Raw genomic sequence first — 14,931 nt, 5'->3', positions numbered from 1 at the left:
GGTGGAGTTTGCGCCGGTGATGCATGTGTTGATTGTGGTGGAGAAGGTGATGGTGTTACTTTCTTTACCACCTTTGCTTGTGGTTGCTTGTCCCCTTGTTGGAAAACAAGTTTCCTTTTCATCTTGATTGGGGGAAGAGTGGTTATATTCCCTGTGTCTTCCTGGATGTGAAGCCTCCTTTGAGTGTAGTCAGTTTCTACAGTTTGAAGCTCTTCACCAAATCTATGCAATTGGGTGTTTAGTCCTTGTTCCTCTGTATAGGAACTAATTTTCGGTTCCGAGGCTTTTTTCGGTACCGAAACCGTTTCGGTAGGCTTTTTAGGCTCCGAAGAAGATTTCTTTGATTTCGGCGTGGTATCTCGGTGCCGAACATCTTCGGTGCCGCTGTCTCTGCGCCGAATTGTCTCGGAGCCGGTGTCTCGGCTCCGAGGTTGCTGTGTGGCGGTATCACGACCGGAGTCGGATGACTTCAACACCAGCATGCCCTTTTTCGGTGCCTTGGCTCGGTCACCTAGTTTTTGGGTTAAGCCATGGCCTGTTGGCAGTGGCGTCCCCTGGGCTTTTGTGGACTTTTCGTGAGTCCTAATTTTCGACGTCTTACTCACGGTTGTTATGTCTTTGGCGTCGGATTCCCCCGAATCCGACTCGGGGATGGAGAACGCTTCCTCTTCGTCCTCGAACCGATGTTGTCCTGTTGGCGTGGACGCCATTTGCAATCTTCTGGCTCTTCGGTCTCTGAGCGTCTTCCTTGACCGAAACGCTCGACAGGCTTCACACGTATCCTACTTGTGCTCCGGGGACAGGCACAAGTTACAGACCAGATGCTGATCCGTATACGGATATTTGCTATGGCATTTAGGACAGAAGCGGAACGGGGTCCGTTCCATCAGTCTTGAAGTCGCACGCGGTCGGGCCGACCAGGCCCCGACGGGGGATCGAAATTACCCCGAAGGGCCACCGGAGCTCTTCAAGATTCGGTGTCGATTTGTGCTAACTAACCCGATATCGAACGAAACAATACCGACGATTTTTTCCGAGATTCTAACTAACTTTCCGACCCGAAACACGGAGCGAAAAGGAACACGTCCGAACCCGATAGCGGAAAAAAAACAATCTAACATGGAGTCGACGCCCATGCGCAATGGAACCGAAAGGGGAGGAGTCCCTCGGTCTTGTGACTCGAAAAGACTTCTTCGAAGAAAAACAACTTGTAACACTCCGAGCCCAACACCAGACGGCGGACTGTGCACAGCATGTGTATCTGCAGCTACACATGCCATCGAACATATATATATATATAATACTTAGTGACGGTCGCCACTAGGTAGTTATAGTTAGGACCTAGGTTCTATAGAAAAAGCGTTTTTTGTTTTGCTAATAACTTTGGCTCCATTTGATAAATCTTCACAAAATTTTCCAGACTTATACTTTGCTATTTTCAGCTTCTGTCTTTAAAGTTTCTGGGTGATCTGTCAAGTAGGGGCTGAGAAAAAGGGGGGTCCCAAAACATGTTTTCTTCATTCATTTTTCCTTTTGACATTTAGACACGCTTCCAGCCCAAAGCACTGAACGGAATTACAACAAATTTGGCAGGAAGGTAGATTCTGTTGCATAGATCAAGCTTTTTGTGATTTGGTGTAAATCTGTTCAGTAGTTTCAGAGCAATTTAAGGCCCAAAAAAAATATATATAGGGACGTAGATCCTCCACGGCTCCATGCACCATGAGAAGAATCTGATTGGCTGGCCGCAACCTGACAGAAAATTTGCAGCCACGATTTTGTTTGTCGCATTGGCTGGGATGGGAAAAGAAGAGAGAAAAAAGGAAATGCTTTAGGTATTACACTTTTGACTACATCAAGATTACGTCAGGCATTTCACACTTTTGTAATAAATATTGAACGTTAGCAATCTAGTTGTTGTTCATTAGAATTCTGTGGGGAGGCAGAGTTCAGGGGCATGGATTCAGAAAATTGAGGGCAGGGAGGAGGGTGCAGAGGCAACAAGTTGACCACGCTGGGCAGGCGAGAGGGGCAGTTAAAGCAGAAAAAACCATGGAGGCAGGGGGAAGGGGGACCGGGGCAACAATGTAGGACAGGCAGTAGAGAATGTGGCAATATAACAGACCATTGAGGGCAGCAGGAAGAGGCAGTGGCAGTACAACCATACATGCCAACAGACCCAATACAGGCATGACACTCCCAATACATCACACAGGCCTAGTGGGACGGCAAAGCTGGACAATGGACCAGAGAAAGCAGTAAGGAGGGGACAAGGCTATGCATGTGGACAACAGAGTGCAAAGGGGGAGGAGGTAAGGACAGCAAACTGACCATACAGGGCAGACAGTAAGGACAGTTGCAGCTTAACGGACCATGAAGGGCAGGAGGGAGGGAGCAGGGGCACAACAACAGACCAGACACGGCATGAGGGAGGGGATAGGGGCCTGCAAAACAGAGGGCAGGGTGCAGGGTTGGAGCAGCAAGCTGACCCTATAGCCCGACGCCCAGGACATATTGTTCAAGGACAACAAGTTTTCATATTTATTTTGTCCTTTGGACAAGTAGGCCAACCCCCTGCAACACAAACTCTTTGGATGCCAGTTTAAAGGGAAGGGAACTATCTCAGTTGAGGTAATATTTCTGTCCATATGTTAAATCTGTTTGAACTTGTATTTAAGGTTCATTAATGCAAAGCCTTTATTATTAGCCTGAGCACTTTAAATAAATGTGATAAGTTCAGACTGCACAACTGACAGTGATTCTAGTAAAAAACAAATGCACACAATCTTTTGAAAAGTTTCACATTATGAGGATATGTATAATGCTCCTAGATTGCTCTCTGATTAGATGCAAATGTTTGCAGAAGCCTGTAGTCAAGATTGATGATTTGCTTTCAAAATACAATGTTTAGAAAAATAATGCAACTAGGGGAAAAACCATTTTGCTAAATTCTTGCGAGATTTTAGGCATCAATTTTTTGAAGCATCATTTAGTAAAACACGTTGATGCATGCTAGTGTTTCCAAACATATTCATAATGGGAAACCAGTGTAGCCAGTTTCAACAGATCGTGGGAAACATGAAAATAAACAAGCACTGGCAAAGCCAGCCAATACACCAATGGTGATCAGTCTTTTGGTTTTGTCGATGCATGTCTTGTTTTGACATGGCTTTTGTAAAACTTTGTTGTGGAAGCTGCCAGGTCCTCTCCATTGTAACAAGCATTGTCAAAAGCAACAAAAAAAATGTTTAGCTTTTTTCAAAAAGCACTCATTGCCACATTAGTTTCAGGCACTGAACAAAACTACTTTGTGTGCCAATATGCTCTTTGCGAAAGAGTAGACTATTATCTATTACTCACAGTAAAGACAACGATAGATGGATAGAGAAGTCGAAGTTTAATCAAAACAAAAGGTCTTGGTTAAAGCCAGGCCTAATTAGGGGCCCAATTCTTAAAGAAATTCACAAAAATGCACCCATGGTTCATGTCTTTGCATTAGTGCAGAATTATGGCTTTCATGAATTCAAGGAATTTACAGGAGATTGGGACATCGTACTCCTAGATTTGTTTCTTCAAAAATCTATTGATCGTTTATAAGTCCATTTTCCCTCCAACCACTTTTTTTCCCAGCTCTGGAATAACTTCTACTTCTGCCCTTGCCAGGAGTAAATTCCCTGCCTTTCTTAATATAGGACAAGATTGGAGAAAAGCTGGAGAAAATCCTTAAAACATGGAAATTATTAGGCTTGCACAGACTCAAAGGCATTCTAACCCTGGAATTATTGCTTACTGCTTCCTCCAGACCCAGTATATAGATATGCGGAAAGGTGGCAAAAAAAGGAAACTGCTAGTACTCAAGCCATACTGTAGTATTAGTACTATAGCATAAGCCCTGGCTATTATCAGAGTTCCAATATAGTGAGACTGCTGCCATAATCTCAGGGACAGGCAGCAGTCATCTGACCATGCTGGGCAGGCAGGAGGGGCAGTGGCAGCTCAACAGAACACTCAGAGTAGAGAGGAGGGGCAGTGCCAGGTCCATGGATCATGGTGGGCAAAAAGGAGGTAGCGGGGCAAGCACACAGACATCGGAGAGCAGTGGGAAGGAGGGTAGGGGCAGCAAGCTAAGCATAGAGGCTAAGCAGGAGGGCAATGATGGGGCATACAATTGGGCAATGGCGGGAGGGCAGGAGGAGTGGGCAGGGACATCAATCTAAATAAAGGGCAGTGGCAGCTCATCGGACCATGCAGGACAGGAGGGAGGGGGCTGTGCATGGACTTGGACAACAGAGGGTAGGGAAGAGGTGGATGGGGCAGCAAGCTAACTGCTCAGGGCAAGAGGGAAGGGCAGTGGCAGAACAACGACCACACAAAGCTGTAATGTGGGAGCAGGGGCATGGAATTAGAGAATGGATGGCAAGGAGAAGGGGGAGCAGGAGCAGCAAGATTGGGTGGGGCAGCATAATGCCAGGTCAGGATCTGTGTCCCCCCCAAAGCCCCTCCTCTCTCCCCGACCCCCCCACCGTGCACTGCGACGGGAGTTTCACTTAACATTAAAAAATCCTAACAATTCACTGAAAAAAAACAAAGGTTACAGGGACATTATAGTTAGGAAATAGATTTTAAAAAACCTTAGGAATTCGCTACAATACCAAAGGTTACAGGGACGTTATAGTTAGGTTCAGATGTTACATGCACAAAACTATGGAAATTCAGCTGTTGTAGTTAGTCGATTCAAGTAACTATCATTTGTGCCCTAAGGTAACTATAACTCGCGCTCTCGCTAGGCACTGCTAATTACCCCAGATATTGCATCACTCATGACATCTTCTATGACATCGTTAATAATATCACTGTAACATTTGCAGTAAAACTATTGATGAGAAAACTGTGCATGGAGAGAACTCGAGTTATAGTTACCTTAGGGCATTACTTAAAATAACTATAACTGCCAAATTTCTCTGGTTTTGTGCCAGTACATTTGGAGCTTAACTATAACGTCCCTGTAATTTTTAGTTTTTTAACTGAAAATATCTATCAACCTATCTATCTATCTATCTATCTATCTATCTATCTATCTATCTATCTCTATATATATACAAAGTCTTGTGAACTTAGCTATAGAAAATCTATATTTAACCACCTTTCCATATTTTTCTTTCAATATTTTGCACTCGATATTTCCATACCATGATATTCTGCCTTCGATATTAAAGGGGAAAAATCATCTATAAGGTACTTGACCTCAGCGCTCCACCACAAACTGGAAGGTATCAGTGTTAAGGCAAACAAATATATGACAGCGCCAAAGAAACAGAACCTTCAAGAATCATAAATGCATCAACACTGGAATAAAATTGGAAAGAAATTCCATTTGATGTCTAAACGTTAGTTTACATTTGGCTGAAAGTATAACAGAAGAAGACACCCGAGCATTCTGTACAAAATTTATTCAATAAAGCAAAGAGAGATGGCTTAAATAAACTAGATTGTATTTTTCAGTTTTTAGGGCCCTAACCGGAACAACCACCGCCCAAGCAATGTCCTGTCCCATGGAAGTGCAGGCGTGACCGCCACCCACCCAGAGGAAGCAATGGCTGGGACGTTTTAGACAAGCGCCTGCAGTGACACATCAAAGGATGTACCTGGAAGATGAGAAAAAGAGGGCTACTGCACACAAGAGGGTTTTGTTTCTTTAGTGTATATCAGATTCCACAGTCCACTCCCTCTAAGTTAGTTTTCAATATTATCTTTTTTACTGTTCTCCTCTGGACCTGTTTTGAAGATAGCCACTAGTAGCAAGGTCTTTGATGGAAAAGACAGGCAAGCAGATGTCCTCTCCCTGTTCCAAGGTCCTGTCTGCTGTGTTTACTATGGATGATGAGACAAGGTCCAATGAGTCTTAGGTTTGCAGATCCTCAAACAGTTATAAATTAAAAGTCAAAATTCTAGTTTTAAATATTTCCTAAACGAAAAAAGCCATCTTTTCCACAAAAAAGGAACATTTGTGTAAAAAAATAACCAAATGTATCTAAAAGAGTCTTGTAAACTTCTTAAAAACATTTTCGCCAAAGAATAGCTCTTAGCTATTTTCCTTGAGGGATTTGTTCCTCTGCAATATATTGGTGGCTTTGTTGCCTTTGCGCATCACCGTCACCTGTGCGCGTCCCTCGGTCCTGTTTGTAGTGACGTGATATGCAGGCTCAGCTGCACTTGCAGGACTTCACCACCATGTTGGACAACTGTTCCACCTTCGGAGTCCGGCCGAGATAGTAGACGATGGGGAGAGGTTCCAGTACTTGTGGGACGCAGCAGGGGGAGGCAGATGCCCCTGGATTGTGCTGGTTGTACAAAGCCAGAACCTGAGAAAAGCAGAGATAAAAAACAAACTGATTAGTGCTTTCTTGACTTCCAGTACGTAAAAACCTTTAACCACCACCAACTAATCTCTTAAATCGACACAATCAGCTCATCAATCCAGAGCACAGTGTTATTAATTTACCATTAAAATGTAAATGAATATAAGTCAATGACTACTGTACCTCAAACTAAGCCAGTGTACACACCTTAGGCAGATCTTTATTACATTCCTATAGCAGTTCCTTGGATTTAGGGAAAAAAACGTGGTTAGTGTGGCATCAGTTCAATTGAAATAACCATTTTTAATGTTTTCAGAATTGAAATGTAGACTGAAAGTGATTTCCTCCATAATAGTCGCTCTCCCGTCCTGAGCCCTGCACATTTTGGCCCATATTTATACTTTTTTTCGCCGCATTTTGACGCAAAAGCGGCGCAAACTTACAACATACAATTGTATTTTGTAAGTTTGTGCCGCTTTTCCGTCAAAAAATGACGCAAATGCGGCGCTAAAAAAGTATAAATATAGGCCTTTATGTTGTAGGCCCTCTCCAATGGTGTCTCCCATTCACGTTAGCATTCCCTATTTCTTATCCTGCAAGTTTCTCAGTTAACCCGACTTCTCTCGAGCCCTACTCATTACAATTCGCGGTTTTAGGACCCCTTCGATGTCTTTTCATTTCCTGAACTGCATTTGTCCTTCTCAGATTGTTTAGTCCATGCTACTATCTTCCCGATCTTCTTTCACCACTGATATTTACAGGTCATCTCCCCATCAGTCAATCTTGAATTCAGCCTCGCCTTCACAACCCTAAAAGTTCATCCAAATAAACTGCCTGCTAAAATGGCGTGGTGCTATCTCTGCTTCCTAATCTTCTGATACTCTGCCACTGCAGGGCTCAGTAATCCGATCAGAAGCAAGAAACTACATTAACACTCCTTCCAACATATCTCTAGCATTGCTGGCGCCTTGCTTCACTCATATAACAGCTCCTCATCCCAAACTGAGATCACAACTATAACAAAGAAACAGTAAACATACAAAGCTAACAGCACCAACACCCGCATCCCCCATTATCGGAACCAAGTGTGAAAAGAATCAAGCGTGATAAAAAAAAAACTCATGCGAAATTGTCATTTTAAAAATGATGCTAGTGATGCAGCAGTTTCCTACGTGAAATCGCTCTCTTTTCCTTAGGAGCAGAGGAAAAAGGTGCAAAGGGATATGGCACACAAAACTGGTTCTTTATAAGGGTGGAGATACAATCAAATTTAAAGGTTGTAAACTTCTTATACCCCTAACCAAGTCCACTTTGGTTCCTTTCTACAAACTACACAATATTTCTGTTTTTTTAGGTCTGGTGAAAAACCTCAATAAACATTACAAAACGAAAAATGGAGCAAAAGGGCAACTACCTTCAGCAGTTGTTTGTTGCAAGTGACAATAATTTATAATTGACTGGAATTGTCAACAAAAGGAATGCACAATTGAAACATCTTTAATTTCCCTGATGATGTGCATTATTAACTGAGGCACTTGTGGAAATTCATACAAATCGTGCTAGTAGAAGGCTGTCTGCAATGTGTATATAAAGAGGTCTCACAAGAGTCCAATGGATAGCAGATCTGTAAGACTGCTAATACGTGTACAAGCGTCTATTTTGCCACACCAAGGATTCAAGTATGTCAGTATTATGTAGAAGGAAAGAACAAAACAATGTAGCCATAGATGGCATAAATAAAATGGAATAAGAGGTGATGTGATCGAGGCAGATGTTTTATCTGACATATGTAGCCTCTCCTTTTCCCCTAAAAGGGGGAAAGTAGAGGATTTGTCTATGCACATGCCAGCTGGCGAATAACATACAACATACAATTGTAGAAAAATGAAACTGATAAAAAGGTGTTGGGAACACATCAGATGTCATTGTGCTGTGCGAATGAGATGATCAGTAGTGTAGCAAGTATGCCATGGGCCCTGTCACAAGCAAGAAAAATGGCCCCATTGATTGCTGATGGGGTGGTAAAATAAAGCCATCACCAGGGTTCCCCACTGCACCTGCTGCACCAATAGTACCTACGCCCCTGATATGAAACTGGTAACCAAGATGGTGGATCAGATTTCAGAATAGTAGAGATTTCTTACAATTCAGGGTAAAACCAGAGACTACACCCCAAAAAGCAAGAGCCTCGCACTAGTTACTGATACATATACCCCAACCAGGGACTGCCCATATGACTAATATTTAGCTCCATCGCCCAAGTACATGGTTTCTTCTTCCAAACACCAATAGATCTCCCGGGAAAAATGTTAATTTAATCCAATAAAACAATGAAGCAAATAATTTGGGTAGAAAAAATCCCCACTGGCAACGGAAACACTCCCCAGCTACATTTAAGTACTCCCAAAAGGTTTTCAAAGAGTTGAAAATGTGCGCCTTAAAGCAGCAATCGCTGCCAAAAGTAAAATAAACGAGGCCAGAAAATACAAGCCTGGCCAAGGACGGCTGTAAATATGTTCACACCAAGGTGTCGAACATGCCCCGGGTAACAGCCGCTCTTGCCACAAAAAGCTATTATCTGATCTTAAAAGGCTGCTACTCCAGTCCCAAGAACCTGTCAGCACAGCGCCAGATTTGAGAAAATATGTGTTAAAATAAGTTGTAAAATTGGATCCAAAAATGCTATCAATCTTGAGATAGATATTGCTCACTTTCACTGCAAGCCAGTTACAGAGCCAGATCACAAATCATATTGAAGCATAATTTCAGTTTTGTTTTACCAGTCTTAAATCTGGTCTCTACAGTATCCGGTGTGTCTAGTGATTAAAGTCTTGTCTGCTTGAAGGCACCTAGCTAGCCTGTAACTTTGAGTGTGTGCCTTCTTGGAAAAGATGCTAACAAGGACGTCACCACATGGCAATGAAATCATCAGGAAGAGGGCTCTCGAGCTATGGACTGGGTTCTTCTCTGCCCAGGAGAAAATTAAAGTTGTTCATCTGTTTAACCCCTTCGCTGCCAGGCCTTTTCCCCCTCCTGTGCCGAGCCTTTTTTTGGCTATTTGGGGCAGTTTGCGCTTAGGCCCTCATAACTTTTTATCCACATAAGCTAGCCAAGCCAAATTTGCGTCCTTTTTTCCAACATCCTAGGGATTCTAGAGGTACCCAGACTTTGTGGGTTCCCTTGAAGGAGGCCAAGAAATTAGCCAAAATACAGTGAAAATTTCGTTTTTTTTTAAAAAATGGGAAAAAGTGGCTGCAGAAGAAGGCTTGTGGTTTTTTCCCTGAAAATGGCATCAACAAAGGGTTTGCGATGCTAAAATCACCAGCTTCCCAGCTTTCAGGAACAGGCAGACTTGAATCAGAAAACCCAATTTCTCAACACAAATGTGGCATTTTACTGGGACATACCCCATTTTTACAATTTTTTGTGCTTTCAGCCTCCTTCCAGTCAGTGACAGAAATGGGTGTGAAACCAATGCTGGATCCCAGAAACCTAAACAGTTCTGGAAAGTAGACAAAATTCTGAATTCAGCAAGGGGTCATTTGTGTAGATCCTACAAGGGTTTCCTACAGAAAATACCAACTGAAAAAGACAAATATTGAAATTGAGGTGAAAAAACATCAATTTTTCTCTACGTTTTACTCTGTAACTTTTTCCTGCAATGTCAGATTTCGAAAGCAATATACCGTTACGTCTGCTGGACTCCTCTGGTTGCAGGGATATATAGGGCTTGTAGGTTCATCAAGAACCCTAGGTACCCAGAGCCAATAAATGAGCTGCACCCTGCAGTGCGTTTTCATTCTATACCGGGTATACAGCAATTCATTTGCTGAAATATAAAGAGTGAAAAATAGCTATCAAGAAAACCTTTGTATTTCCAAAAAGGGCACAAGATAAGGTGTTGAGGAGCAGTGGTTATTTGCACATCTCTGAATTCCGGGGTGACCATACTAGCATGTGAATTACAGGGCATTTCTCAAATAGATGTCTTTTTTAAACACTCTCTTATATTTGGAAGGAAAAAATGTAGAGAAAGACAAGGGGCAATAACACTTGTTTTGCTAATCTATGTTCCCCCAAGTCTCCCGATAAAAATGATACCTCACTTGTGTGGGTAGGCCTAGCGACAGAAAAACGCCCCAAAACGCAACGTGGACACATCACATTTTTTGAAAGAAAACAGAGGTGTTTTTTGCAAAGTGCCTACCTGTAGATTTTGGACTCTAGCTCAGCCGGCACCTAGGGAAACCTACCAAACCTGTGCATTTGTGAAAACTAGAGACCTAGGGGAATCCAAGATGGGGTGACTTGTGGGGCTCTGACCAGGTTCTGTTACCCAGAATCCTTTGCAAACCTCAAAATTTGGCTAAAAAAACACGTTTTCCTCACATTTCGGTGACAGAAAGTTCTGGAATCTGAGAGGAGCCACAAATTTCCTTCCACCCAGCGTTTCCCTAAGTCTCCCGATAAAAATGATACCTCACTTGTGTGGGTAGGCCTAGCGCCCGTGACAGGAAATGCCCCAAACCACAATGTGGACACATCACATTTTTTGAAAGAAAACAGAGGTGTTTTTTGCAAAGTGCCTACCTGTAGATTTTGGCCTCTAGCTCAGCCGGCACCTAGGGAAACCTACCAAACCTGTGCATTTTTGAAAACTAGAGACCTAGGGGAATATAAGATGGGGTGACTTGTGGGGCTCTGACCAGGTTCTGTTACCCAGAATCCTTTGCAAACCTCAAAATTTGGATAAAAAAACAAATTTTCCTCAGATTTCGGTGACAGAAAGTTCTGGAATCTGAGAGGAGCCACAAATTTCCTTCCACCCAGCGTTCCCCCAAGTCTCCCGATAAAAATGATACCTCACTTGTGTGGGTAGGCCTACCACCCGCGACAGGAAATGGCCCAAAACACAACGTGGACACATCACATTTTTTCATAGAAAACAGTGCCTACCTGTGGATTTTGGCCTCTAGCTCAGCCGGCACCTGGGGAAACCTAGCAAACCAGCGCATTTTTGAAAACTAGAAACCCAGGGGAATCCAAGATGGGGTGACTTGCGGGGCTCTGACCAGGTTCTGTTACCCAGAATCCTTTGCAAATCTCAAAATTTGGCTAAAAAACACGTTTTCCTCACATTTCGGTGACAGAAAGTTCTGGAATCTGAGAGGAGCCACAAATTTCCTTCCACCCAGCGTTCCCCCAAGTCTCCCGATAAAAATGATACCTCACTTGTGTGGGTAGGCCTAGCGCCCGCGAGAGGAAATGGCCCAAAACACAACGTGGACACATCAAATTTTTTCATAGAAAACAGTGCCTACCTGTGGATTTTGGCCTCTAGCTCAGCCGGCCCCAGGGGGGGTAGAAATGGCCTAAAATAATTTCCCCCCCATCCCCCCAACCCTCCCCCGGGAGCGACCTTTGCCTACAGGGTCGCTCCCCCTGCGTGACATTGGTGCCAAAAAATAAATCCCTGGTGCCTAGTGGTTTCTGCCCTTTGGGGGCAGATTGACCTAAAATCGTCCAATCTGCCCCCAAGGGTGGCAGAAATGGTCTAAATACAATTTGACCCCCAGGGGAGCGACCCTTGCCTAATGAGTCGCTCCCGATCTCTAAAAAAACAAACAAACAAAAAAAAAAACACACAAACAAATTTGCCCTGGCGCCTAGAGGTGTCCGCCCTCCCTGGGGGCAGATCGGCCTAATAACCATGGGCCGATCTGCCCCAGGGGGGGCAGAAATGGCCTAAAATAAATTTGCCCCCCTACCCCTCCAACCCCCCCCGGGAGCGACCCATGCCTACGGGGTCGCTCCCCCTGCGTGACATTGGTGGGCAAAAAAAAAAATCCCCGGTGCCTAGTGGTTTCTGCCCCCCTTGGGGGCAGATCAGCCTAATTGAAATAGGCTGATCTACCCCCCAGGGGGGCAGAAATGGCCTAAAATAATCCCCCCCCAGGGGAGCGACCCTTGCCTAAGGGGCCGCTCCGCTTGCGTGAAATTCACGTTAAAAAAAAAACCTCCCTGGTGTCTAGTGGTTTCTGTCCCCCTTGGGGGCAGAATGGCCTCATCAAAATAGGCCAATCTGCCCCCAAGGGGGGCAGAAATGGCCTAAATATATTTTGCCCCCTAGGGGAGCGACCCTTGCCTAAGGGGTCGCTCCCCACACCTAAAACAACAAAGTAAAAAATAAAAATAAAAATTATCCCTGGTGCCTCGAGGTTTCTGCCCCTCCTCTGCCCCCATGGGGGGGGCAGAAAAGGCCTTCCCAAAAATCCCCCCCCCCCCCCTGGGAGTGACCCTTGCCCAAGGGGTCGCTCCCTTATGTCTATTTAAAAAAAAAAAAAAAAAAACAGCCCTGGTGTCTAGTGGGCGTTTCAAAAGCCGGATTGCAAGCAATCCGGCTTTTGAAACGCTTGGAGAGACTTCAAAGGGAAGGAAATACATTTCCTTCCCTTTGAAGCCTCTCCGGGCCTCCCCCACGTGATCGAAAGAGAAATGCAAAGCATTTCTCTTTCGATCTGGGGGAGGCCCTGTGACAAACAACGCGCGCTCGCGCGCTGATGTCACAGGGGCGGGTGGGGGGTTGGAAGGGGAAGGGCTTCCCCTTCCATCCCTGCCTTTGGGGGGGTGGGGGGAAGCACACAGAGGGAGCGAGAGCACTCCCTCTGGGCTGTGTGCCGAGGACATAATGGTTACGTCCTCGGCACAGCAGCACTCTGCCGAAGGACGTAACCACTACGTCCTCGGCACAGAACCAGTTAATCCACTCTGTGAGCTTTCACCATTCCTGTCCCTTTCAAATCCATATGTTATGAGAGATAGCAATAGTCAACATGTCAGGTACGTTTTTGAGAGTTGAAGTGATACATTTCCATGCTTCCATTTTTTCCAGAAAACTAAGGACCTACTGTAGCCTATGCAGGGAGGTCCGCGGGACGACAGGTCATGAGAGACTATGGCCTCTACTTTCTGGCAGAAGGCGCCTGCCCTAGTTAAAGATCACTGCCAGGCTGCTGGGGAACTTTTAGCCTACAGTAAAACCACCACCAAAGCAACTCCATTGTAGGCTGAGATAAATGTCGAGCTGGTGTCATGTTGTTCTGGCCTCATCCAGCATTTTTGCTTCTTTTTCAAAAACAAACTCCCAGTTTCAAAGTAGGAGTTTGTTTAAAAAAAATTATTAATCAATGGCCCTGAGTGGATTCAGTTTACTCCCTGCGTGGGGAGGCGTTAATTGATTTCCTTGTCCAGGGCAGTCCAAAGAAATATAATGGCAGCTCCCACATCCTAATTCGTTCTCGGTACCACCACCATGTCCAGGTGGCCTACTGGTGGAACATCGGCAGATCAAGGGTTTGCACTAGCAGAGTCAGCTAAGGCTCTGTTAATGGAAACCCTACTATTCCACCACCTCTAAAGGGGGAGGGGTAATCATGAAAATGGCGGGGTGGACAGAGCTAAATTTAAAGGTGGGGTGGGTCCTAAAGGGGTCGGGTTGCTCCATATTTTGGTCTTACACCGACCTTACCCTCTACCCCCACCAAAAACAATCTTCTAGCCAGGGACTGGACAAACAGTAATCACTGTCCCTGGTGCCAGCTCAATGACAGCATCATTTGCAAGACCAGCTGGGGGGAGACAAGCGCAGCCTGCAGAGATCTTTGTGTGCCTGTCATTTTTGCAGGGGATAATATTGCCATAAAGTAACTCTGGTGGTTAGTGCACTTTATAGAGAGATTTCATATTTGTCTAGTCATCGTTCTAACGCATCTTTAAGTGGGATAGAAAGAAAATGTTTCAGCTGAAAAGCACAATGTGTAACATGCAGATCACAGATTTGTATTTTATGTAGATAGCTCAGTGGGTTACTGCTTTTATCATGGAGATCCTGCTGCTACTTGTAGTTCATACGTTACAATCTTTCTAATAGAAACGGCATCATATAGCTGCATGCAAACTGCAAGGCATAGATTTAAAATCTTATTGTTTTTTCCCTCAAGTATTCATTATTTTAAGGTTGCTATTAGGATTCCTACAGGTAGTAATTAACTCGTATAGTTAGAGATAACTCTTAAGTAACTTCTCTTAAAAGGTGTATTTAATTCTATTCAATTTTGACCAATGTTACTGATCAAGTGTGTTTTTGATGTACCATCTATTGTAACTTTTGACAGACATGCCTGGGTGAGAACCCCTAGATTCCTATAAAGATATCTTACCTTACAATTCCCTTTAGAAAACTCCAACCCCCAATGAAGTTGTCTTTGAATTGTTACTTTACGCCGTAGATGAGCACACATTGGCAGCATCTGTGTATGGGTTGAAAGCCCTTTTAAAGAAGGCCACCCCGGAGTGCACATCTCCACAAGCACAGGTAGTCATATATTAATTGGATTAAAGTCCATTAAATATGCAAATGCAATGCACTGCAAGAGCTAACAAAGACCCAGCAGCAGTGACTGGAGAGGAGAACTTTTCTTTTGCCAAAGTGCATTTTATGCAAAAGCAGAATGCCATAGCTTATGTGATGTATATGGAAAATGTCACTTACCCAGTGTACATCTGTTCGTGG

The 14,931-nt window shown here is 44.2% G+C and overlaps 1 protein-coding gene across 1 annotated transcript in view; it reads right to left on the bottom strand.

Annotated features, from left to right (window-relative positions):
- Positions 1-5,433: 5,433 nt before the first annotated feature.
- TGFB1 (transforming growth factor beta 1) overlaps positions 5,434-14,931 on the bottom strand; it is a 135,910-nt gene continuing 126,412 nt past the window's right edge. Inside the window, exon 7 of the mRNA XM_069207528.1 lies at positions 5,434-6,362. Within this exon, the coding sequence (XP_069063629.1) occupies positions 6,204-6,362 (159 nt within the window). The 3' untranslated portion in view covers positions 5,434-6,203. The remainder of the gene's footprint in view (positions 6,363-14,931) is intronic.

Source organism: Pleurodeles waltl, chromosome 9, assembly GCF_031143425.1.
Source record: "Pleurodeles waltl isolate 20211129_DDA chromosome 9, aPleWal1.hap1.20221129, whole genome shotgun sequence".
Taxonomy (NCBI): domain Eukaryota; kingdom Metazoa; phylum Chordata; class Amphibia; order Caudata; family Salamandridae; genus Pleurodeles; species Pleurodeles waltl.
This window is presented reverse-complemented; position numbering and strand designations above follow the sequence as displayed.